Genomic DNA, 27,527 nt, shown 5'->3' with positions numbered 1-27,527 from the left:
TAAGGCACAAAAGATTATCTTATGTCCGTAAAACAAAGCCACGCCACAAACTGACAGTATCAAAGCAAGCTCTCCTTAATTCTTTTTTCTTCTGCAATTATTTGTATTATTTCCACAAGAATTCAAAAGAACCTGGCATTGGTTTGCAGTGAATACTTTGATTGGGTATTTAACAAAGCTTTAAAGTGTTCAGTCTTTCATCCCAACAGTTTCTTTGGCAAAGAGAAAAGATTGGCCAGTGAATAATATCTGACTAAACAACAACAACAACAAAATCCAGTTGGTTTTACAGGGTGCTTTAATGATGTTCATTTCTGAGAAATGAACAAAGGAAGAAAGAAAAAGAAAAGTGCTTTAATGCTGCAGTCCAGGAATGACAGGAGAACACAATCTGGCAGAGGGAGAAGAAAGCAGGCTGATGGTGCTGCAAGGCAGCTTTCAGAGGTAGAACAAGGTAGAAAGGGGAGGGCACTGCAAAGCATCTCTGACCAAGTTTACAAACAAACCGTGAACCTTAAAGGGATTGTTGTGATCACCAGTCTGGCCTCCTGTCTAGAAAACCAGAAAATTACAACCTGCAAGTCCACCATTGGATCCTACAACCAGCAGGTGAATTAGACCATGTCTTTCAAAGAAAATCTGATCTTACAGGACGAAGTCACATCCATCACTTTCCTTGGTGACTTGTTCAAATGACTAAAGACTGTCCCAGCTGTAACCTGAACAACTTCTTCTATTTGACATTATCTGGTCTTAGTTCTCTATGACAGGCTCTCGTCATGACTTGTCTGCTAGATTAAAGAACTTCATCCTGCTGGAGATCTTTCCCTGATGTAAGTACTTCCATATCATGAGCAAACCACCTTTTATCTCCTTTTCAGAAAGATAAATACACTGAGCTCCTTAAGTCTCTCACTGCGAGGCAAACTTCCCATGCTTCAAATCATTCTATGGCTCTTCTCAGAATCATCAACAGTTTTCTGTTTCTTGTTGAAAAGTGGCTAAAAGAGGTTGAAATTACTCCATAGTCACCAGCACTGCACAGAATCATAAATCCAAGAGTCACAGTAGATTTTCCAACAACAGCCTAGAAACTCAGTTTCCGTTTGTCCATCTTTAAGCTCCTGACTTCCAATGAGACTTCCTTCTGAATTCTTAATTTGTGCACAGACAACAGGCACATACTTCTACTGAGTGTATGAGTTACACTGCTTCTTAGTCCTAGTTCAGTCTTGCCTGATGACACCCTCCTATGACTTATACTCTTCATGCTGACTTCATATATGAATATCTGCAGAAGCCTAATTCAGTCTCATTAAGCTCATCATGCCCTACTGTTTGTATCCTTGATCAAAAGGTTCTGGAATCCAACAGGAACATTCTGAATATCTGGTCAATGTAGCTGGGCCAAAAGTCTGCTCTGTCAAGATGTTCAATCAGAAGATATCAGCTCAGTGCAGGAACTACAAGTTGAAATTCTATAGCTTGCTTAATGCATGGTATTATCACACTGGAGTAACACATGCTTTTAATAACTATAAATCCACAACAGCGTGGGTTTACACATAATATAACTTGCTGTGAAATTTCTCATTTTCAGACTGATCATACACTGCACCAACCATTTTCAGCTGAGTCAGTGGAAGTAGAGGGTGCTCAGTAAATTGCAGAGCTAGGTCAACAATACAAGGCTTTATGCAAATAAGATCTTCAAATCTTCGAGGGATTTTCTTGTTAAAGGGATGTGTTTGGTCATCTTCGAAGACAAACTCATGTATTAAGTAGCCTGTAAGACCCACTTTCCATACTCAATACCAACTTCCAGGCAATTTTTAACATCTTCCAAGCTGCACTGACTATTGCACCAGAAGTCCATCCCCACTGTAACTCTGGATTCCAACATAAAAACAGAGGGAAAGATTTACAAGCCTGCTAAGTTGACTTTAACACATCTCTTGCTCAGATATGACCCACATGACTTTACCATTGAGCCATTTGGAGTTGTACTGTGCTGTCCTGAGTGGGGGAACATTTCCAAGGCTGCGGTAAATAGCAGGATCCCGTCCAGAGAAATCAATTACAGTTGCAGCATAGAGTTCTCCTCGTGATGTAATCACAGCTGTTGAGTTATGCCGGGGGTCATATGGGCACCGAGCCACTCCATTTATTCTGTCAATGATTTTGCTAAGATTTCCTACCTGTATTTAAAACAAGAAAAGAGACAATGTAAAGAGCAACTGTCTTTTGTACTGGTACAGACAATTCTGTTTGCTCGTGAGTACCTACAAGCAAAGCCCCAGTTGTAAAAAACAGGCAGCTAGAAAACAGTAATGCCAGCAATGACTGCAAACTGATCTTTGCATACGTCGCTTGCCACTGTAAGAAGCTGTGTCTGAGACTCACTGATCCCACTACTCTGTAAGAAGGGTGATTCCCCTGCCAATAAAGCCTACAGAGCCCAACCCACTTAGGATAATGATGTGCTCCTCTTGCTAGCACAGGTTTTTCATCTTCCACAGACACCTTCTGAATGTATACTGGCATTAAAAAATATGAACATTAATGTTACTCTGGACCCACTCCCACCTTCCTTGAAGCCAAGGGGAGTTGTGCCATTTATTTTGAATGAAATATGTAAGTATTCAGGTCAGGAGGCACTCACAACTAAGCCTGTATATACTGCTCATTTCCAGCAGTATACCCAAGGTCTACACAAGCAGTACCGTGTCAAGATCTAGCTGGTCCACAACAGTTTTTTGCTCCCCATCTGTGGATACACCCACTGCTAAAGCAACCCAAAGAGTCCCAAAGACCAAAATCAGAACAATATCAGATCAACTGGATTTGAAACATTCTCTGCTACTGTTATGACTGGCTATCCCCAGCACATGTATACAGCGCTTTCCATCACCTCAAAAGAGGTAAAACAGACCTGACGACTGGAACACACTGGTGAAAAGGCATTGGTACCACAGGTAAAAACCTTCTTGCCATAAACAATCAGCACTCGGACATAGTTCTGGCACTCTTCCTGTAGGGACACAAGACAAAGACAAATGAATTTTGTAAAGGAAACTGTGGGGCTCTTTACTACTTTTTTAAAAGTACCTGCATTACAGCTGGAATGCACCTTCCCTAGCGCTAAGTTGGACCAAGATTTGTTGCATCAAGCTCTGCAGTAGCGCTCAGCTGCAGGGAGTCAGTAGTGTCAGCAAGCAAGCCAAAATTGCTATTTACTTCTCTAATCATAGCCCTGCACAAATAGTCTCTGGTTAGGATTTTATCTATCAGGTTGATTCTGTGTTAGCTACACAACTGTCTCTTTCTGTGCTCTGCTTAGACTGGAGGAGAAATCTTCCCTCTTTTCATGATATTTCTGCCCTGTTTTTTCCCAGCATTGACATTACCCAGACACAAACTTCAGGAATCTCTGTTCAATTCTGGTCTGGTCAAGATAATCTTGTACTTGGACAGCCTGTCATTCCTTCCAAAATAAGCTTCTATGCTCAGTATTTTCCTTGGTGAAAGGAGTTTCCCTTTCAGTACAGGAAGAGAGAAATGGCAAATCCCCTCTTTGCAACTGCACGACCATTTCATAGAATCATTAAGGTTGGAAAGACCACTAAGAACACTCATTCTGACCGCAACCCAACCCTATGGTGCTCACTATGTCCTTAAGTGCCACATATCCACAGTTCTTGAACACCCCCAGGGACAGTGACTCCACCACCTCCCTGTGCAGCCTGTGCCACTGCCTCACTACTCCTTCAGAGAAGAAATTTTTCTTAATATCCAACCTGAACCTCTCCTGGCACAACTTAAGGCCATTTTCTCTTATCCTATCACCATTACCTGGGAAAAGAAGAAACTCGTTAAAAAAAAACAATGTAGGCTGGCTGAGTTATCCCATCTGCTTTGATTTCTTCACTCAATAAATCATAATTCACCACTAAGCTGAGCCTACAGCTGCAGACACCACTTCTTCTGTAAGCAGCATTCATTCTGTGAGCTCCCCAGTCTCGCAGTGCTCTATGCTGCTGAGCATTTCCCTGAAGACTTCATCTGCAAGAATCAGCAGTGTAAAAACACTCCACATCCTCTGGAAAGGAAGAGGCTTGCTTAGCTGGATTAAGTTCTATCTTCTTTCATTTGGTGTATGGAAATCAAGTTGATGAAGGATGGCATTTAGAAGAAACCCACTAGCATCAGCCACAGACCAGCGACTGGGGCTTGCATTGGAATGAAGACTGTAGCCAGCCTGGCCTAATCTAAAATCCTAATTTGCAGAATTTTCTTCTTTGCACAGAGCTATATTACGGATTAACAAGCTTTATTATCTATAGAAACGTTCCCAGCTGAGAAGCTAGCACATTAAAACAGGAATTTCTCTCTGAGACCAAGCTGGATGTTTTTCTGGAGTCTACTGCTGCACATGTTGCTTCAGTACATAGTAGCCCAGGTCAGTAAGGATGCTGGTAAGATCCTTATTTTAGCCTAATTAAGCGTGGTTTTATTTGTACCTATTCAGTCAAAAGCAGAGGTCACTTACTGAAACAGGAGAGAAACCATACTGAGCAAATATATCTGCTGCTGTCTGAATCTGCACCAAAATATTTCATCTGTGACTTCCAGCCTATTCCCAACTGTGCTAGCTAAGTGCAAAAGAGCACAGTCAGTACAGATGAGGTATTAGATTGGAAACATTTGACACAGCTGATACTTTTCAGGGAGCTGAAGGCACCAGACCCAATGATTACGTCGCTAACTGTAAAAGGCAGGAACTGGGGTGCCCAGTAGATGCTTTATACTCTGTTTAGATAATAACGCTCCTAGGTGTGGGCCACATCCAACCATAATTATTCCTATGAATTAACTGTCCAGGCTTTGAACAGACTTTTTCCCTAGACTTGCCTTACTAATGGTGGTGAAAGCACACCACACTTTTAAAGGAAAAGCAAGGATAACATGCACTTTTCATCCAATGGTCTCAAAGCAATTTGTACATCAATAAGTATGAAATGGATGTCCATTATCTTTCCTGCTCTCTTGGTTCAGGGAATTGAAACACACAGGTGCTACAGGGTTTGCCATGGTGACACACTGAATGAGAGGAGATCCGGAAAGACAGCAACAAAGATTTAACTACCAGACTCCATCTCTCTAACCTGCCTGGCTTTAAGAAGAATACTGTGCTCATCCAGTACCTCTCATTGCTGTACCCACTACCAATCTATGAAAAACCCCAAGAAAAGCAAAGAAGAAGTTATACCACTTAAATACTCCAGCTTGTGGGATTTTTCACTGCTGGTGAAATCTACGTTAGATCCCCTTTCTACCCTGCTCTCAAAATAACTAGAAAGGAACAGGTTTCTCTCTGTGTTCTTCAAGCCAGCCTGGATTTGCTCTGATAAGCTGACCACCATGCTGCTCTTACAATAATCTGTAGCTGAGGCAAATGGTTAGTAAAATTATTTCATAAACACTTTCAGAAAATAGGAGCTACTCAGTGCAGTTTCTTTCATGAGGCTGGGAAATTAAGTATGCAGTAGGCAGAATTCAAATGGACTTTAACACAGCTGGAAAAACTGGCAAGCTTGAACCCCAGCTCTTTCCAGACAAAACAGTATTTGGATCCTGCTCTCATGTTATGGAGTAGACAGTTCAGCCTGTGTATGATCAGACTGCAGAGCTCATCACCAGAAAATATTATTGGGATCATGAGATTAAGGACTTAAATAAAGGAGGAAGACTCAATATTTATGCGGTTAATGAGAATAACCCAGTTATATTAGTTGGGATTATCATTAAATATATGGCAGAGCTGTTAAAAATCTGTGGCTCACTGCCAGAGCATTAAGCACATCTCCAATTTTCTTCAGAATTACATGGTACTGATCCTACAGTTCTCACTCCTTTAGAATTATCTGGTACTGGTCCATTGTTATAGATACAGCCTTAGACCAAGCAGAAATCACTTTCTCCTAGCCTAAAGACCCCTGTTTACCTAGAAAGAGCACGAGTTATAGCACTCAACCCTACAGGGTATATATGTCTCACCATTTGTAAGAGCATAAACTCTACTGAAGCTCCTCACATCCCCCTTCACTTTAAGCCTGCTCTCATCTCTTTCATTTTTGCAACATTTAGCTCTAGCTGTGTCTGTCTGTGAATGCCATAACGTCCACCACTGCGGACAGGAGCAAGCCATTTTCCAGCAATACAGATGTCAGGCTGCTTTGAAAGCACATTTCTAACCCAAGAACCAAAAGTGCTTCTCCCTTCATTTGTGCGGACAGATTGGCAAATGGAGGGGCTGAACTCCTGCTGGCTTCAATCTGAGGTAAAAGTCGAGATGATGTTTTCAGGATGTACAGAATAAGTCAGCTGTAGGTGCTGCTTGAGTCATGTCATCTGTCATCTCTGAACACAGGAGCTCCAAAATGTTATAAGCCCTTAATCTCATTGTACAGATATATTTTTACTTCAAGAGTCATATATAGGCACTGCTTTAATTAGCCTTTACTTTGAATAAACCGCTCAAGATCTGTTTTCAGAGATCTTGTTTCTGATTCTTTTTCCAGGCTAACACTATTTCATCACACACTAATCAATACATTTTAATCATACATTACAAACACAGTTAGATGCTCTATCAGGAAAATAGCTGTTTCAGACGGTCTGTTGTCCTCAGTAAAGAAGCGCAAACTCTTCAGAATAGAGAAATTTATTTTGGGGTTAGGCCAGAGTCGATAAGAGGAGAAATGGGATGAAACTTGGCAAAGACACAGTTACGACCTTCTGACAGAACTACAAAATAATGAAAATAGTTTCACACAACGTGCAATTAATCCGCAGAACTCCCTGCCAGGAGTTCACTGAGGCCAGAACATAGTAAGATAAAACAGGTAGACGGGAGTGTATATGGAGAAAAAGGACATCTGGAGTAGAAACAGCAAATTGTATCAAAAACTTATAGAAACTTGGTCAGCGATGTTCAGCCTGCCTGTTCTTACCAGCTGCATCCGTAGGGGCAAGGGGTTACTTCCTGCAAAACTTGCTCCTCTTTTACATTACTTTTGGCTACATCAACACTACCATAAATAAATCCATACACTGCAAAAAGGGGAATTCTTGTTTCAGGAGACATGACCATGATGGGAGGATGTTTCTCTACCCATCCAAGCTATCCTGCACATAACTCGCATAGCCAGGTCTGCCCAACACCTATATGGACTCACTGCGGATAGTGACTCCACAACAACGTGTGGGCAGCTATATCCAGAGAGGGCTACTGCTCTGTTGGATGCCTGATTATTCCTGTTTTCTGCAGTGTGGTGGGAAGAGTTCAGTCTTTCCACTGAATTACCAGGTCCCACTTCACTGGCCTTCCTGCTCCTCAACCACTAGATGATCTGGTGCATTTAGATGTACTTAATAGCTACACCAGCCATCCAAAATGCCTTTTATTATAAAACTGGATATACCGGCTCTGAAATACACCAGCTCTGAAATACACCCTGCAGTTCAGAGAATCAGCCAGCAGAACTCTGTGTTATCCCTGCAATCACATTTTAGAGCATGGCAAACACTTATTTGTTGCAATTCATCCAATTTGTTTAAAAATAATCATATCTAACACATTCAAACAGTTGTTAACATGTTTTTAGATATCTGTGTTTATTTCTTTGGGCAACCACTTTTATTAATCAACTTAGGCCAAGACTCTGACCACACTGTCTTTCTTCCTTTGAACGCAATAGACACCAAAGAGAATTGCTAATGATTTTCCAGCTAAGTTTTCTTCAATGGACTCTGAATTAAATTTTGGGGCTACAGAACTGAATGCTTAGCAGAAGTACTATGAATGTAGCTTTGGATTTCTTGAAACAGTTTGAAAGGGAAAAAAAACATCCATGCAACTGCCTCTCAACTACATGTATTTACCTGTGGATTTATATGGCACCTGTTATGTCTGGATGCCTACTTTTGAAAGTGGCACGAAGATTCCTGGCTACATTAGATAATCAGGCAGCATATCCTTTTCAGGACAGAGGCCTGAAATACCAGATTCCTCCATTATCATAGCAACTTCTGCACTTAGCCCATTTAGGTGCTCTGAAGACTTGGGCTAGGATTCCCTGTAACCTAGTGCGAATCATGCTTGTACAGGGACATCACACAAGAAAAGGGAGACAACCAGACTGGGATAAACAATAGCTGCATACCCTACCATACATTTCTCTTTGCTAACAGATTTCTTAGATCAGCACATAAGTGCTAGATCAGTTGTTTTCACAACTGGTTCCCTTTCACTCTTTGGGTAGCTGGATCAGATGATATTCAGAGGTCTCTTCCAACCGCTATGATTCTGTGGTATGGTGGTGTGCTGCTTGTGTGAAACTAACACATTATTCTATTCTTAAACATGAAAAAAGACTCCTGTTTAGAAAGCCACAATTTTCTATGCCAGGCAAAATTCCGTGGATGTGGTGGATGGGGACTGCTATGCAGAAACAAGCTAATTACAAACTAGAAGTTGAGTAACTCCTAATGAAATCAAATACATTTTATCTAGTGGCACCTCTTACCCTTGTGCTCTTATCTATCGCTCATTTTAACTACAACCTCTGGGTGATGGCACTTGGAAGACAGAAAGAAAGGCAGCATAGCATTGATTTTGTTCTCTACAGTATCTCTCAGTATGGTGGATGGTTTCCAGGGGAGAACTTTAAGGTGCTGATCAGAATGTATTTTATAAAAGCTGCAAAAATAGGAATAATTATGAGTGGAATCCAGCATGGATCTCCAGAGACGTGGCAAACAAAGCACATGCAATTCTTTGAGGAAATCACAAGCTTTGGTTCATAAAAATAGCAACGTAAGTGAAAAAGATTTTTCTGAAGTATTTGTTTTAATACCACACGACATACAGTGGAGAGTTATTTTTAAAGTCAGGTTCAAGAACATATAACATTAATGGATTAAAATCTGATAAATTAGTAGACTGAAGAAAGGTCCTCCAGTGAGAAATTATTCACAGACTTGTTATTCATGCAGGGACCCAGATGGCAAGATACTAGTCCAGAATCAACATTATTTTCAAGCCAATATTTGTGGATAACCCAAAGATTAGGTAAATAGCAATTACCAATGAAGCCAAAGCAGGGATATATGTTAGTTGGTGAACTGGCCCCAAACAAAATACTTTTTAAAAAAAGATATAAATTAAAGACCAAGGAACAAAAGGACTCTACATACAGCCTTGGACATTACTGCTCCAAATGAGCAACTGGGAAAAGTATTTAGTGGTCACAGTGACTAGGAAATTCTGCATGATCTCCTGTGACAGAAGAGCTTATGAGACTGCTGGGTATATGAGAAGAGAGTGAAAAAGAGGTGGAAGACGATTTTAATCACATTCAGGCATTAGAGACTGACAAGAGACTACAGGTAAAAAACTGGAGTGTGCAGAAAGCAGACACAAAAAATACTCAAGGGCAGTGGAAAAATGACTTAGAGAAAGACTTGGAAAACTCAGATTTTATGTTACCAAGATGAGAAAGCCACTCAAAACTGAGGCCAGATTCAAAGAGAAAATAAAGCACATGCTGTTAACAGAGAAGGTGACTGGTCATTTCAACAAGCTGGCAAACCATGCAGTTGTCCCATTTGCTTCAGACCTTACTGTCACAACTTTCTGCCTTCCTCAGGAAGGTACAGTAGCCAAACATAAGTTACTGAGCTCAGTGCTGGAATAATCAGTTGAAATTTGAGGTCAGAACTACATAAAGTGTCAGAAAAAAGACCTAATAGCACCTTCTAGCCTTAAATTTGGAAACCAGATGTCTCATCTCCATTTTCTCTAGCCAATAGGTATTCAAATGTGGAGTGATAGTAATTATACTTCTGTGATACCTATTTTGTTGATTTTACTTTTATACTTCTTATTTTACTTATGGTAAAATAAGTCTCTAGGCAATTCAGGAAGAGATTTTCTAAGCAGCAGGAAGAATTTGATTTAGATACCCAACAGGCATAAGAAAAAGGCATTTTAATACACTAGGTAGCTTTGAAAACTTCACCTTAAAACACCTACTTTATTAAATGGGCAAAGAAAATGAACCAGTCATATAACTTACCCAAACTACACTGTGAATTAATATAAAAGCCAAAGGTCCTCATTATTTCTAGCCATTATCACTACATATCCAAGTGCCTGACAATCCTTAGTATATTTATCATCAAATCATTTTTGCTAGGTAGAAAACCACCATAAGTCAAGTTCTGACAAAGCAGAGCTGAGGCTAATGGAGCTCCTCTTCATGCACCGCTGTCACAAAGCATAAATAGAAACACTCACATTAGTGCTGCCCTTGCTTGATGCATTTAACCAGCCAAGGGCAAAGACACTGGGTTAGAGATGGACTTCTCAGCTGCAGTAGAACTCATCACCTACTAGCTAAGCTCTGTATTTCTTAGAGCTAGCACCCTGTCATCTCTCTACAGCATAGTGAGCACTGAATGTGTAGGCTCTCCAAGAGGGATTTGTCCACGGACATGCAGACTAGAGTACATACAGACTTGGGAGATCTGAGTTTACTTAACTGCTGCAGAATCCTTCTGCCTTTCTTTGGATGTTCTCTTGACAGATTCTTAGCCCACACCCACATTTGCCATTAACTGTATGTCAAGAAGTGCCTAACAACCTGATTAATTACTTTTCCTCAGATCTGTACACCCCAGATCCACGCACCGACCAAACAATTTCAAGCTCTGGATCACAACCAGCATAAACTCAGTTGCTTCAGGCCTCATCTTCATGAAATATTTGGCAAAGTCTTTACAGTGTGCAGAGGCAGCAGCAGCAGAAGCAAAGATGCTCAGATCACTGCTTTCTTTTGGCATGACAGTAAAAATAATAAATTGAAATTATCCTAGAATGTGTTCAGTCAAGTGCATGGAGTCTCATAAGGTTTTATCTGGGGGATGACAAAATAATTTTGGGTTATAAATTCAGATTCTTCAGGAATAATGGAATACGGTCTAAGTCTCAAAAACTTATACAGTGGGGAAAAAAAAAGAGTAAAATTCTTTTGTAAGAATATACATTTTAAGGTACAAAGACCAAAAATTCCTTCTGTCCTGGGTTTTAGAGGTTTTTAATTCTGCCTGTCCTCTTTCGGTGCTTACCTCACACAACCTATTTCTTTTCCATGGTGTTTTCCTACACCAACACAACACTCAGAAAGATGTTCTGGGATAGACGTATTCCTTTTTCCTACAACTACACAAACCTCTTTGTTGCCCATCTTGCACAACTCAAGCTAGTATTTTCATGTATACACAGGCTAATACAGTAATCACATTCAGTTTGTTATTAAAAAAACAAAAAGCAGACAATAGAAGATCAAATAATCCTACATTTGAACAACTAAACTGGACTTGACAGAGCTCCAACATTTGACAAGCTACACAACTGCCCTCTGCTTGACTGTCCAAGTCTACAGCAAAGATGATGCTTAATGCTTTCATCCTTCGTCCAGCTCCTTTGGTTTGTACATAAAGCTCTTTATGGCATAGTATTTACGACAACAGAACACTCTCAGCTGAGGCCTGAACATTTATGAACAGTATCAACAGCAGATTAAAAAAAATTACAGCATTTCCTGCTTTTACATACATATTTTTGTCTTAGTTTCTCAGAAACAGGATAGAAGAGAACCTGGTCAGAAATGCCTGCAAACTCCAGATTTTGTGGGTGGTATGGGCAAAATTCTGGTTTTGAACCACAGTTTAGCAGAAAGCACCAGCATCCTAAGGAGTTCTGTGATATTCCATACAAAGAGAACTGCAGTGTTCAAGCAGATTCAAGTCTCACTTTCAAAACAGTTACACAAAGATGGAGCTCTAACAGCAAGCAAATATCCAATACAGGCCCATGTGGCCAAATGTCAGCAGCTCACTGCTGAGTACTGAAACTAAGCCAAACTGATCAGACTCAGACCCCTCTGCAAGATATTACCCTGGGCTTGCCCCCCTTCTTCTCCTTGATATGTCACAAATTGTGTCCTCTCCAGAAGTGATGTTACCTTTACATTTCACGTAGAGCATGTCTAATAACTTGGATGGGGGACCTTTGAAATGGTTGCTCTATGGTGTTCATGCACTTGGGGTGGTAACTATTGAAAATTTACAAACCCAAGCTGGTGTCAGATGCTTCCTATGTGGATTTCTAATGGAATAATGTAAAGTATGAGTAAGTTTATATCTCTGTAGCAAAGCAAAACTTACCTCTGTTTTCCCTTTACTTTGACAGGACCTCCTGGTGTCTTCATCTGAACCCCATGCTGTTGCCTGAGAAACCAAAATGCACAGGTCACAAGACATCGCCACAAACCACCAAATCTGGAGACTTCCAGCACAAAAGCAAGTACCTCCAGCTAATTTATACAGCCCCATTTACAAGCGGTGTGGTGACAGTAAACATGTATCTTACTCCCACTGTGCTCACTGTGTACACAAATAACAAAAAGATGAAATGTCCAGAAGCAGAAGCAACTGGAATGTTTCATTTACACGTAAACACAACTTCTGTCCAGGACCCAAGTCCCGTAAGCCCTCACCCCTTCTCAAAACACCTAAAACCACCAGCTTTCATCACCAAAATGAAAAGCTCCCCTATGGCAAAACCAAGTAGTACTGTACAGATATGATGGTCTCCTTAAATTCACCCTCAAGTTTATCACCTTTGAAGTAATCTTGCAGTGAAGTGAGCTGGATCAAATGAGAATTGAGGGAGGATGAACAAAACCCAGAGAGACAGGAAGCGAGGAAAAGTTGGATAGTGATTTGTGGTGCCATAGAAAATGGAATCACATCCTGCTGTGGAGTGAAGTGCTGAGGGCACTACAGACCGGGGACTGCAAGACCTCAACCATGAGCTGGTGGGATCCCGTGGCCAAACTTGACTAACACCTTCACTAGGAAAGTCCAGCAAAGTTGTGTCAGAACTTTCAGATTTAAAGAAATTCAGAAACAGATCCAATCATTCCATGCTCTCTGCAACTTTCATACCTTCAGAACTTTTTAAAAATAGTTCTAATAAATTCAAGCAGGTATTGTTAGCTGGAGGTGAAAATACATATAAGTATCTGTGCTATACATAATACATTATTCTGCATACAAAAAATATAGCTCTGTTTCATAGGGAGAGGCCATGCTTGCAAAGTTCAGATAGAGACCCGAAGTTCCTCTAAAAGAGCCAGGATTTCTTCTTCCCCCCCCCTTTCTTGAATTTCTTCTTGAAATTTTTCCACTACAGCCAATATTTATTCATTTTTAATACTGGGCTTCCATAGAAATTGTCCTCTCGGCACATGATTAATCCTACTTTTTGCAGGAGAAATAGAAGAGACTACTAAGAAGAAAGAATGAATCACAAGCAAAAACTCAGTTCCATGAAGACATTTGTTCATAACCACAAGAAACACAACTACGCAGGAAATGCATTTACATACAACATTTGGAAAAGGGGTACTTGTTCCTCATCCCCCCCAAAATGGCGTCTTGTTCATTAGCTGAGCATCCCATTCCATTTGGCTTGGGGTAAGCCCTTGTAAGTACATGCAAAGATCTGGTGGGAGAAGAGTAGAGATATTTCTCTGGGAGTCTCTTGGGAAATATCTCCCAAGCATTGCTGTCCAACCGGTTCTGAAGGCCATAAGCTTGTACCTGAAAAGTGTTTCTGTGAGTGGTAGAGTAAGTCCTTTCTGGAAAAGATCATTTAGCTATATCCTGAGGGGGGATATATCATCAGATGGGAAAGCTCCCTTCGATAAGCCATGACAGAGCAAGGAAATTTGACTGGCGACTGCTAGGAACCTTTGACATCTGTGAAACAACTGCACATTGGTCTTTTGATCTCTGGTTCACGTTCTCATCTGTCCACTGTGGTTTTGGACCTCAGATCAATTTTTGAGAAGCTATATATGAAACAACTTCAGAAAAGCGATACCTTATTAGGTGACTTCTCTTTCCATTTCAAAAACACGGACAGAGCACTCACCATTATACAGCTCATTTTTAACTTAACAGTGCTTGACAGGACAAAATGAATACAAAAATCATTGGTTACTGCAGAAATCAATGCTGCTTCTCTGCAAATACTCTGGGTCTTCTGGAACTGTAGTAAAGCTACAGAGATGAATCTAGCCTCCTAGGGGACACTTTGCTCTTCCTGCCAGACACCTGCATGCAGAGCTCTAAGGCACAGTGTAAACATTGCTCATGTCAGAGCACTGATCCCCCTCCAGCTATGTTTTTGGTGCCAAAACATTTTATTTTATTAGGCAACAGTGCCCTTCAGCCTTCTGAAGCACCACCTTGATGAGTCTTAGTGATAACAGAAGTTCTTGGTGATAGCCCAAATTATGGGAACATGTTGTTTGTGACTGCACCATTAGTCAGTGTGCACTCCATTAGAGCTAGGAGGATAATTAAGCAATATGGCAATTCAGAGCATATTTTACAAATCTCACACATCTTTGGTGGGGCAGGGAGAAACTAGTTGAGGGCTCAGTGACTTCAATGACTTCTAGTGACTCAAAGAAAATATTTATGACCCTGCAAAGCAGAACATCGCGTCAGTAATAAAAAAATATAATTGCGAGGCCAAGCAGTAAATGTGTGTTTAAATAATTGTACTTCAGGGCATGAATTTGCACTAGACAGCTAATGCTTAGACAAATCCTTCTGCCAGGCTGCTCACACAACTGTATCCATGGCCTTTGGATTGCACCTGGTAAGAGGTCCTGGGCAGGCTCCTTCACATAAGCTTTCCAGCCTGGCTTGATTGCTTTACTTGATTGATCAGATATCTTTTCAGATCAGGACATATACCTTCTGTTCATCTCTGTTGTCCTGAGCTTTTCTGTGCAAACTCCCAGTGTAATGCTGGTGCTCTGTTTCCTGCATCTCACTCATTTGTTCAGCCCTCTCCTTTGCAAATTACGTTTGCTTCCTCTCCCCAAGATTGATTTTGCTTCTAAATCAAACAGCGTCCTGGTCATTCAGTGGAGATACCATCAGAAAGATTTCTCATTTGGAGTATGCCTGTGTGCACTCAGTGATGCAGACACCTGCTTACACTCATGTAAGACCAAGCACTCTAAGGGATGCTTTGTTCCTGTACCTCCTTACCTAATCTTAATGCTTCTCAATAGCCAGCTTTTGCACACAGTCTTTGCTGCCTTCCCCTCCTTTCCTCATCTACCTCAATAAACTAAATGAATACTATTTCTTCTTGCTGATGAAAGCTGCCTCTGCACTCTTGGCTGAGGTACAAGATGTAACCATCAGGCATTTCTGGTCACCCCAGTTGGGTCATTACCCTGAATTTATGATTCATTTCCTCAACTGACCGGGTCATTTAGGTTTCCCAGCTCCAGAAAAGTTATCTGGGATTATTTTTGTACCTCCTGCCCATCCAAAGCAGTAGAGTGGAAAACTCTGGACCCATTTAGCAATAAAATAAAAATTAAAAAAATTAAATTCATGGCATGGGTCATGGAAAACAGAGCCTAAATGAAGATATGACAAAGCTGATAGCAAGACCATATACAAGTGCAGGTTAATATGCACTTTCTCCTGGCTGCCTTCCTACCTGCCACATCCTTAAGTAACCAAGCAAACACTTTTCTGAATGAAATGCTGTTTCTAATGCTGCTCCCAGCCACTCTGAATACCTCACTTACAATCACAAGGCCCAAGTGCAGAATGGAAGAACACCAGATTCATATGACATGTGAATGAAACAACCAGCTCACGGCTGCAGCTGTTGCATAAGACAAGAGCAATGCACACCCTGAGCAGGACTGCCCATCTGTCTGTGCGTATAGACAACTTTGTCCCTGAACTGAAAATGCATTATTAGTGTGCCTTCCATTCAGCACAGTTGCATGGACTTTAGCTCTGTGCAGGCTAATTTTGCAAAAAACGAGAGAGAAGGAGAATCACACAACCATGTGCATACAGTCTTACACTGGCCAACAAGAAAATTAACAGAAATGGACAACAGTGGCTAATGCTCAGTGCATACCTGAGCATTCAAATGCCAAAGGGAAGCAGAGAAAGAAAGAGTTAACGTCACTTCTAATTATGAGCATCACAGTTTGCTCCAAGTTCAGACTGCAGATCAACAGTAATCTAGAAATTCTAGCTCATCATGTGCTGTCAAATCAGTTATTCAGCACACACTGCTGAGAAAAGCTTTCTAGATACATTTATTTAATTACCTGCATGTCCCAGTGTTGGCATCCAAAGTACCTGTCTGTCACTAGCAAATCCTGTTATCAATAGTTATGTGCATTCTCAAATGCTGATGTGAAAATCTCCTTGACTTCTATGGACCAGCTTTTATGTACAGGCCAGCAATTTATAATTATTTAAAGCACCACATATGAATTTAATAGATTAAGCATACACTAATCCCTTCACTGTACTTGCACAAGACAGATTGCTAGGTTATTTTTTTGTGTAAAAGAAGCCCAAAATCTCTGCATTAATACTAGAAAGTGAAGACTGGATAAGAATAGGTTACTTCCATATTTATTGGACAAATTAAATCCATTTTTAATTTCTAAACTCCCTTAATGCAAACCTATCCATCTGTTACCAACCTCACTTCCATTAAGTAAGTACTCTGTACAAAGCTCCTGGCAGCCTTGCATGCCTGAGGTCAGACCCAGAATCATGCTGTTCTATCCCATTTGTAGGGGAAAAAGGTGTAATACAAACATATACACTGTGTATGCTTGGAAGGAGATGAACAAACAAGTACAGGATTACTACAGAAAAGCAAGAGCTGTGAGAAGCCTAGCTTTTTACAAGGTGGTGAGTTTCTCAGGTTCCTGCTAACATCAGCAAATGCCAAAGCAGCTCTGCATGTCCCAGCTCGAGCCTGCAGGGACTGCAGGCAGCAGGAGCTCCCATTTCTATCATCCCTCTGCAGCACACACAGGAGGCTCTTCAATCTGCCTGAGGAGCAAGAGGTGATTTCAGCTCTCTGCTCGTGCCGTGCAGGGCACCCTAGGCAGAGCCTGCTGGTCACATTACCCTTTGCATGAGGAAGGAGGGTAGGAGGTGCTGTGAGATGACAGTTATTGTGCACTGGAGACCAGAGCTGGCAGAACCATTTCTTTTTCCTTGTAATTATTTACATCTTTCTTTCCAATAACTGCACAAGGCACTACTGTGTTCACAGAAATGTACCTCTGGAAAAAAAAACAAAACAAAACAAAATCTTGCTTTAAAAGTAGCTCCTGTAGTCCTTACACTAATACTAGACATACTGGACTTTGGTTCCTGTGTTTCTCAATTCCATTTAGAAACTGTTCTTGGACCAGCTCATCCCACAGCAAGGTGTGGAAACCTCTCCAAATCTGGAGAGAGAGGAACATGGAGGGACCACGTTTCTAAGCTGCATTCAATACTGCCAAATTCAGTGGATATAAAGCACATATTTAATTACATACCCTACTTGACCAATTCAGTTAATCACATACTTAAGAACTTTGCTAAATTACGATTCAGGCTGAGTTTGTTATACTGTGGCAACTCCAGGATCACTTTATTGCCCTCCTTGTTGCCAGCCTCACCCTTTTCATCTATACCATCAAACACACATTATACCTCTAAAATACAACCCACAGATTTCTTGTTGATAGTGACAAAACCATTTAGTAAGTTTATTTCTATGTATCCTGCCATCTCCACACAGGACAGTGCCAGTGTAAATCTACCCTTTCCCAGGCAAATTTGACAGCATTTAAAAGAAATTGGTAAGAATAAGGTCTTCTAGCACTAAGAAGAAAAAACTCTCTGAAGACAGTTCTAATGACTGTGTCCAAAAAATCCATGAAAAGGCTCTTGTTTAACTTAGGTTTCTATGAAGCATATTGCAAACACGTTTCCATCACTTTATTTACTTCCGTCCTATTAAATCCTCTAGAACTTCCCCATAAAGACTTGCTGCCTTAGTCTACAAGTGGACAGCTAAAGTCCTTTTTGAAGCATTGCCTTTTGTCTCTCAAGGACGAGGCACATCTACAGTGCTCTACAAACAATAACTTATTGAAATCCAACTTCTTAATAACAGAGCACAGGAGCTTAATACCCTGGAGGCCCTTTCTGAAGTTCCAACATGGGTAATCTATTAAAACCGCAATAAACATGTCTGAGAAACAGATAGCTAATACCAAAAGGACGTAATGGCAAGCGTCATTAAGTAGTTCTGCACTATGCACGTTGCAGGTCACTGCTGTGTGCAGTGACAGGTATGAGGGATGATTGCAAGATTCGGTCAATTTGTTTGGAGGGGGGGTGGAATGTGGATGAAGGGAATTGCTTTGTGTTTTATCAAATTATTAATTGATTTTCCTTAAGTGATCTGAGAGCCTTCGGGATGCAGTAAAACTCAAGCTGTAAGTTTCATGTAAACAAAGTGCCTGTCATGCACATCAACAGGCTGGCCTGGCTGCATGCACTGCTGTAAGGTTGGATTGCCAGTCAGCTGGGAAGGCCTCAGAATGGAGCACTCACAAGATGGAGGATGGCAAACATGCACAAGCAGTTCCAGTTTTGGTCGCTTTAATCTCTGAACTGGAATTCTTCTCTTTAAGCAAACATCAGCCTCTTGCTGTCCTATCTCCGTGCCTAAGGCCAGCTCCCAGGACACAGAGGGGGAACACTGTCAGTTGCTTTGAGCTCTTGGATGACTAACGCTACCAATTCCCCCTCTCCCAGCTTTGCAATACTTTGTTATTCACTTGTATTACAGGAGCACGTACAGGCATGGTCTGAGATGGTGACCTTATATTTCTAGGCAATATACAGGCATGCTGTGGGAAAGAATTTCTATCTGAAAGCACTTATAAACTAAGCAGACAACACAGGCACATGGGAGGAAGGGAAAATCACAAGTACAGAGAGGTCAACTGAGTAGGAAAAGCCGCTGAGCATGTCAGAGGCAGAATTGAGCACCAAACTTTGCTTTCTTAGGAACTAAAACTTCCCTGTGTAGCACAAAATGAGTTCTTGATAGCATTTTTTCACTAATATCACAGTGCGCACCCACTGAATCAGTGCTGTACAGAGAGCAGGTGCAGAGATGAGCACCATGCCATGCATCCAGTCATCTCCTTTCTGACATTCCAGGAAAGGCCGTAGTCTGACAGACAAAACCAAAACCAGGCTTTGGTGCCTCCAACTTCCGCTTGTCCTACAAGGGAGTCCATTAAACAGCGTCAGGCCTATAAATTCAGCCTCCCCTCCCTCTGAAGCGTCAGGAAGGAATTTACAACTCTGGACTGAGGCTTAACAGATCGTGCTTTCTACAGCACACTCAGATGGAAAACACTATACAGGTATTTATTATGAAAGAAAACTGTCTGAAGTTTCAGTAAACATGTCACACCAGGTACTAAAATGGAAACATGTTTTTCAAGATCAACAACAAATACAGTCACATCCAGGTTTCAACCTGCTATTTGCAGCCCTTTGTGAATATTAGGGTAGAAAGGACAGCTTATAACAGAGCAGCCAGCTCAACCTGGTCACATTCAAACTCATGTTTGAAGCAAGCAGATCGACCCATTGAAGCTTTAAGTTTACTTTCAGCGACCCTAGTTTAAAACATTTGTAACCAAATGCTGAATCCCACCAAGAGGAGAACGTGGGATTATTTAGATTTGCCATCCACATTTGCAGTTTTCAGAGTAGTTGGTAAGCACCTAAACTCCCATCGAGGCTCTGGACTCCCTGTGTAAACCTATGTATAACTGCAGCATAATCTTGACAAAACATGTTAAAGCATAATGAGAAGCATTAGGCAGCAGCGGACAGCAGTGCACGAAAGTGGTCAGGAGAGACAGTGGGGCATGACCAGACAACTGGGAAAGGTCTCAGCTAGCTATTCATGTGACTCATTTTGAGGTTTTTCATTTATCAGGAATGAGATTCTTCTGAGACACAATGGGAACACCTGGGGGAAAGCAAGATGGGAAGGCACACGTAACCAAGGGGAGGTGAGATGCTAGCTTCATGAGCTAATTCAAAGGGAGGTTAGCCTCTTATGGGAAGTGATAAGTCAGCCTGTGAAATGCCCATTAATTTAATACAAACATTAACGCAGCACACCAATATATTTCAAAGAAAGGGGCATCAGTGTAAGGGTGCAAAGACACTGGTGACCTAGTGACACTAGTGCAAGTTAAAAGATGCTACACCTGGACCAAAAGGCTCATGGAAGCCAGGAATGATGCCCTGATTACAGGTTTTAGCAACAGATTAGATAGCAGTACTGTCCATAACAATAAAGAAAGAAGGAATACATGCTGTGGCTGTGTGCTGAGCTTATGCTGACAGCTACACATTTGTGCAACAATGTTAGATGAACGTGCCAAGATCTTACTTAGGAAGAAAGATACAGCTCTGGAGAACAGAGATAAAAATGGCAATGGATTTCTGTTTCCACTATCTAGTTGTTTGTATTTTTATCATTCCATGTAAAGAAAAATGTCAGTCTGTGGCAACGATTTCATTTTGCTGATGATCTACTTCACATTGCTTGAAAGTGCTTAACACGGCAATGATTTACTTTAAGTCCTGCATGGGAATACTCACCTTCTCTTTTGAAAACTTAATCCATCGGATATTACTATGGTTTTTAAGCATGCAAAAATATGGATAGGGTCAAATGCAAGCTGACAGTTAACTGGGACATTTGGCATGGAAAGTTAAAAAAAAGACCTTAAAGCTCTCATCTGTAGCCAGTTTAAAATGAATGACAACACTCAGAACTGGAGAGCAGCACAGAAGATGTTAGGGAAGGATGGCTTACATTGTTTCCTATTACTAGAGATCAGAAGCATACAGGAACTGAGACAAGACTTTTAGCATACTGCGTAATTAACATTCACAGTGGAATTTGGTTTCTTGCCATGTCACATTCAGTTTATCACTTATGACAACAAACATTTACTAAATATACTGGAGAATATGAAGACATAAGATTGTATGATAAATCAATAAAATAACTAAGTAAAGAAGTTAAAATACACTCGGTGAAAAACAATTGAAGGAAAATCCCACTGCAGTCAAGCACAGGTCAGGAATATATATACAGCCAATGCACATGCAGGTGTGGTTGGACTGGCCAGGTGGGCACCACATAGCACACTTTCTCACATCTCTAGCACTACTCTGTAAATAGGTTTTTCTACTTTTTTCCCCCCTTCGATAGCACAAACAAGATATTTCTAAAAAGCCAGCCAACGAACAGAGTCACAGCAATGGTCGCCCTTGGTAAAATGAAGGCAATTCTTCCTTTGAGGCCCCTCTACTGCCAAAAGATGTCCATCCCCACCCCTTTATGTTCCTTGGCAGAGTCACCATTCAGAACTAAATCCCTCCTCCCTTTCTGTGGGCTCCACTGATGGATGTGACAAGACTTCTAAGCAGCCCCCTCTTAATGTTTTGCACAATGATTTCTGGAATACAGGGTTCAAAAACCCTTCCAATGGACCAGCCCATATTCACTACAAAATCAATTTACCATGGCTATAGTCTTCTTTGTACTTCTCCATCAAGCAAGACAATTTTATTCTCCTTCATTTTTCTGCTCTGGATTTCCTTACCATTGTGTCTCTCTGAGGCTCACTGCTATGTAGAGACGTTAAGGGTTCTCCAATACACAAGCTCCTATTTTTTTTTCTGTTTCTGAGACAGACTGGACAAATCCCACACAGTCAGCTGAGTGCATTTTCATACTTCCACATTAAAAGTTCAGCTATGAAAGGTGATCTCCCTATGTATGCTTCAAATAAAAATATATCATCATTTAAAGCACAAATGAAACCTCTCTGTAATATCGGTTTTCTAAAATAGGTTGGGAAGCCTTGCATTCTTTATTCCTCTCCAGGTTACATCACTGAATATACTCATTCAGCATCTATTCCTTTGCTTTGAGTAAGAGAAAAATAAGTTTGAGGAAATGACCCAGCTGGATCTGTTTTTCCCCACAATTATGCTGAGATTCAAGAATCAAAATCAGCACAGTGTGCAGTATTTAAGGGACTAATGAAGAACTCTGGATACAATTTTCACTGTTCTGTGCCTCTTGTTTTTCTTTAGGTAATCACATCCACTGCATTAGGGGAAGTCTAATACTCTTTCACATAACAAACACTGCAATATATTCTCATTAAAATTGAATAAGAGGTTGAACATGGGTTGAGTCCTGTTCTGACTTGAAAAAAAGGGGGCAGTGTGCAATTAAACAAATAGAATGTGCAGGTGATTCAGCTTATCCTATCAACATTCTTTTCTGGTTGTGCACTTCAGCTTGCAAAAGTGGGAGGAAAAAAAGGCACTGGAAACCTTTAATTAAGTGAAAGATGCATTAAGACCAAAGGAAAGTTTTGTGATCTTTAATTAGCCAGGGCCAGTTTCATGCAAGCCAGAGAGATTGGGAAAGTTTTGCAAGTCGCAGCAAAAAGAGATCCCACCTGAGCCTGAACTGCACGAGGACCAGAAGAGAAAACAAACTCTCCATCCTGCTTTTCTCTATTTCAAACAAAAGATTTTGAGCTTCAAGAATATGGAGAAAACAAATTCTAAATCCTCAGCCAAAATTAAAAAAAAAATAAATAAATAAATTAAAAAAAAAAGAAATACAGAGGGAGTGTTTGTACTTTATTCAATTCAGCAGATATATCTGAATTCCCATTTCTTTTGCATAGCTGGAGGAAGGATCTGCACTACTGTTCCTAGATGGCAGGATATTGACATGCACTGTGGTAGCACACAGAAAACTCAACTGCACTCTCTAGGCATTTCTGCTTATAGTTAACTGGCAATCGTTGTTCCACTGAACCACAACCCTAGGGTAGGTGTGAAAGACACCAGGGCTGCAAAAACCAGGCAGAAAGAACAGAACGAAGCAGTGAAATGACTGATACTCGCAGACAGGGATCACACAAGGTACACGGTGTGAGCTTTCCAGGGAAGGTTTTGACAACAAACCTAGATTTTGACCTTTTGACTTTCTGGCTTCTGTGAGGTTTGGTGCTCACAATCACAGCCTTTCAGAAAATATCACTTCTGATAAATCACTAATAACCAAGAATAAGTTGAACCTTTCAGACACTGCCAGACTGGGCTGGAAGAGGAAGCCAGTGATGAAAAGTTCCCCATGCTTCACAAAACAGATTTCAGTATCTTTTTTTATTGTTCTCTATCTACACTGTGCATTACAAAACTGCTTTCCTCTGCCAGGTGCCTAATGCTCTTGATAAGCTAATTACAGCCTTCTACTTATTTCATGTCAAGCTTAACTCCCAGTCTGAGCCTAGCCTGCAGTTCTGGCATGTTTTTTCCTTAATCTAAGACCATCTGTGCTCTATCAGCACAGAACACTTAAGTACAAAGCAAGTGAAGAACCAACAGTGTTGAATTCCCCACACATTTCTCCCAGCTCCTCTACTACTCAGCAGTTCAAATTAATTGTGAAGCCAAAATCCATCCAGTCCTAAACACACTGCAAGGCTCCAAGCAGGATACAGTTATCTACAAATTCACCTCCACAATATGTAGCAATCCCTTCAGTGATCAATGGGTAAATAGCAAGTCTGACAGGACCTGAAACTCTGTTTTTGTTTACATCTACATCAAAAACTTCACATTCCAAATACCATTGCATCACTAGTAGTACATGCAGCTGTTGAGTTGAGCACTTGATCAATATAAAATCAAATACTTCTCTAGGAAGCCAATTTGAATAAAAGCAATGGGATTGGTTTATCAAGAGTCTAGAAGATATTTCCCATGTTTCATCTATTGCTGTAGAATGTAGCGCACAACTTTTTAAAGCAAAATGGGATGGCAGTGTTAGGGATGATGGCTCTCCATTCCTCTCCCATCCCACCATCAAAATTCTAGGTATTTCCAGCCCCTTCCATGCTGGGCTGGAAGCAGTTCCCACCTGCTGCTCCTGTAAGTGGCCACAGACTAACTGCTGTGTGTAGCATCAATCCACCTAGCTTCCTCCTACAGCTTGGGAACAGATGCCTTCAGACTCCCTGCTTGGTCTGTCACAGTTTGCCTTGCTTTTGCCTCCTCTTCTCCAACACCAGACGTCAGCACCTGATGCTGTAGTGAGCTCTGCCAAGCTTCATCTCAACAAGGAATTTACTTGTTCCTTCTGCAAAGATGATTCTTGATGCAGTGTCTTTTATCCCTCCCCTCCCAGCTTCTCTGTTCTGCTCTCCAGCTTGCACCCTCCTGCCAACCCAGGATTTATATTCCAGTTTTCTTCACTTCAAGCCTCGCCGTCACATTTCCTCTGCCACCTGTCTCCTTCCTTACCTTGCTTCTACCACATTGGTATATGGCCTCTAACAAGGTCAAGCATTCTACAAATGAGTTTTGAGAATATGGCTTATAACTAAGTTGAGGAATGCCAAGTGATTCCCTAACAGGTATTACGTAGCATACTTTTTCTTTGTGCTTGTTCTGTCAGACTACTTTTTGGTAGTTTTCAATGCTTTCACATTTATCTTGCCTTGAAAAAAAAGTTTTTCCTTTGCCTTATTCTTAAATATCCAGTAACTGATTTCGTAGTAAAAGCTACTAAATTTGTAACAACTACATTAGCCACAGACATTTTTTTCTCCTGTCACTGTGTTTACCACTGGTATATTCATGAACCACTGATCATTTCTTTCTGTCCCATGCATCAAAATCACCTCTTCTTAGGCAACTGCAGTTTATCTCTTAACACTCCCAGGCTAATTTCAGAACTTTTTTTTTTTGTCATTCTGAAGAAAGCTTCTATCTTTTCTCTTTGAGCTACTCTGCAGCCTATTCAAATGGCTGCAGCCCCACTGTTCCTTCTTCTTTACTTACAAGGAAATAAAACATTCAAAAACTGAAAGCCATGCCTCGACTCCACTCTGAAATGGTTAACTAATAATTAAAGTAATGCACTGAACTTGATCCAGTTTGCTGTCAAAAGTATTTCAGATGGAGAAATATCTTTACTAATCCCCTTCCCCCCAGTTCTTTCCAAGCTGATCTCTTATTTTAAATAACAAGTTTATAGAAGTGTTTATATTCTAAGTATTTTTGTCTGAAGGGCTAAGTTCTGCAGCCCAGCAATTCAATTGTTCTTACATTAAAAGTTTCCTTTAAGAAGTTTACAAAAATATAGTGAAAAATGTATCCATGGAGACACCCTGAAGTTGCATAATTTCTTATATTGAAAGCAAAGGTGAAGATAACAGCTGCTTAATATTACACATACCATGACACAGAATATAACAACTTTTCAGACTCACAATTAAGACAAATTCACTACATTGGCATATGCATATCACGGTGCATAACACTTAAGCATTAAACAAAAAGCTGTGTATTACAAAGAACTTTAAAAGGACAAAGCATCATCATCTCAGCTTCAGGTATAGAGAAAGGAAAACACAGACAAGAGGTGGCTGGAAACCACCTCACTATAGCTGTCCAAAGGCAAGGTGTTTAGTCTATGCTATCTAGACTCTCCTTATAGAGAATGTACTCAATTTTTTTCTGCAGATCTCCTTCCATTGACTCCCCAAGCTTGTCTCCCCTGTTTCAGAAGAAAATAGTCTCCCTTTGGTCAAGCTACCAGTAAAAACATGCCAGGTAGATATAATTACAGTGTGGTAACTTTTAGTTGAAGTAAGTATTCCAGTGGCATACCTGGCAGTATGGTGTTCCTATGGACCATTCAAGTTGTGGCAGCACACAGCTACTCTCTTATACCCCACAGCCAGATTTCCTCACACCCCTTATTGGGGCAACATAACTTTTCTCTCCTGATGCCAAATCACAGCAACTACTGCCTGACAGAATCCCAGAAAGGTTGAGGTGGGAAGGCAACTCTGAGTCTATCTGGCCCAAGCCCTGCTCAATGCAGGGCCACCAAGAGCAGGTTACACAGGCCAGTGTCCAGGCAGCTTTTGAAGCATGAGAACTTGCCTTTGGCCCAGTCAAGTTGGTGCCTGCTTACTCATCTATTCTCTTAGCACATGGGTGGTGTTTCCTCAAGCTCAGCCCAGGGAAGGCAGGTGAAGCCTTCAAGACCAAAGCTCTCTGAGGTCAAAGGGCTGAGGGAAGCTGTACTGCACCAGACTTGACATCTTGTGGGAGTGATGAGCAAACCATGCCTGTCTCTGCTTCCCAGCTCTGGTTTTTACGGTAACAGCTGCGCCATCCATGTAAGTGACTCCACTGCATAGCTCCAGGCTCCAATAATCCCCACAACATTACTCATTCAGAACCATTAACGTTTAAAAGAAGCTGTAAAACAGATACCAGCTAAACTGTTACTAACAGAGAAAGTGGGATTATTTATCCAGAGGAAGAAAAAAAAAAAAATAAATGCATGCACTGACATGAAATGCATTTACTATAAAATAATTCTTATTTTTTTTCTTAGAGCTCAATGGCTGATTTTGAAGGAAATGTATGAGGTCATCCATGGGACCTTTTAGAGAGGTGCAAATCAATAAATGGTGATTTTTTAATGCTCACTTTATAAATGACTGGATGCTATCAGGGTCAAACTTAATCCTGTGCAGAGAGCCAGCTCAAGGGTCGTGAATCATTTAAATCTCTCTTAAGCTCTGCTTTGAGTATAAAAACATAGATATTTCCTTGTATTGTCTTAAAAAAAATGAAAGTCTACAAAAATCTGCTGTTTTGCAGTCTATGAGCCATGTGCACAGACTGTAAAGATGCAGAGTTGGAGCCGACTGTGAGCTGCAAGTCAGCATGTGAAACTCAACAGGTCTCTGCTGCCACCTCCACTGCTCTTAGGCTGAGGTTTCATTAAGGCATAGCCCACTGGAGCTGCTTAGCCTGCAGGACCAGCCCCAGAGCTGGCTTTATCACAGCAGTGGATGAAGATATGGACAGAACAGGGACCAGAGAGCCACACACACTCTTTGACAGCCTCCTGGGCATCAAAGTGGGAAGCAGCCCACAGTGGGAAAAAAGAATTTAAAAGAAAAATGGGCAAATAGATGAGCTGAAATACATTTGGTAAAGACACAGAAGCAACACTGGTGGCAAGAAGTGAGAAGCCTCTAGTATTTTTTTTCTCCATTTTCCTTCTGTTACTCTTCTGTATAAGGAATGATCAATGGTTCTGACTGTAAGTTGCAAGGAATAAGAACATTAGTCTTCATTTCTTAAACATAAAATGCCTGACAGGGTTTTATCAAATAAAAAGCCCAATATGCCACTGTTATCAGTAAGCGACTTCAGCAGCTAATTAAATTCTCAGTTTCTGAATCCCGCATGTAATATTTGCTGACAAAGACAAAAACTCCTGCAGTAATTTTGGCATTTAGGTGAGGTGAGGCAAGGAAGGAGGTAATGACAACTAACACAAGTCCAGGTGACAACCCACAGCTGACAACCACTTCACCTGC

The 27,527-nt window shown here is 40.9% G+C and overlaps 1 protein-coding gene across 6 annotated transcripts in view; it reads right to left on the bottom strand.

Moving 5' to 3' along the window:
- SEMA5B (semaphorin 5B) overlaps positions 1 to 27,527 on the bottom strand; it is a 247,269-nt gene that overhangs the window by 64,931 nt on the left and 154,811 nt on the right. For all 6 annotated transcript variants that reach the window (XR_011904333.1, XM_072341968.1, XM_072341964.1 and 3 more), the window contains 3 exons: positions 12,292 to 12,354; positions 2,933 to 3,031; positions 1,985 to 2,198 (listed from right to left, as the gene is read on the bottom strand). Coding sequence is in view for 5 of the 6 variants with exons in the window: in XM_072341968.1 (XP_072198069.1) it covers positions 1,985 to 2,198; positions 2,933 to 3,031; positions 12,292 to 12,354 (376 nt within the window). In the remaining variant the exon portion in view is untranslated. The remainder of the gene's footprint in view (positions 1 to 1,984; positions 2,199 to 2,932; positions 3,032 to 12,291; positions 12,355 to 27,527) is intronic.

The sequence above is a fragment of the Excalfactoria chinensis genome, chromosome 7 (genome assembly GCF_039878825.1).
Source record: "Excalfactoria chinensis isolate bCotChi1 chromosome 7, bCotChi1.hap2, whole genome shotgun sequence".
In the NCBI taxonomy this organism is placed as follows: domain Eukaryota; kingdom Metazoa; phylum Chordata; class Aves; order Galliformes; family Phasianidae; genus Excalfactoria; species Excalfactoria chinensis.
The sequence above is the reverse complement of the archived record's forward strand: the minus strand, read 5'-3'. Positions and strand labels throughout refer to the sequence as shown.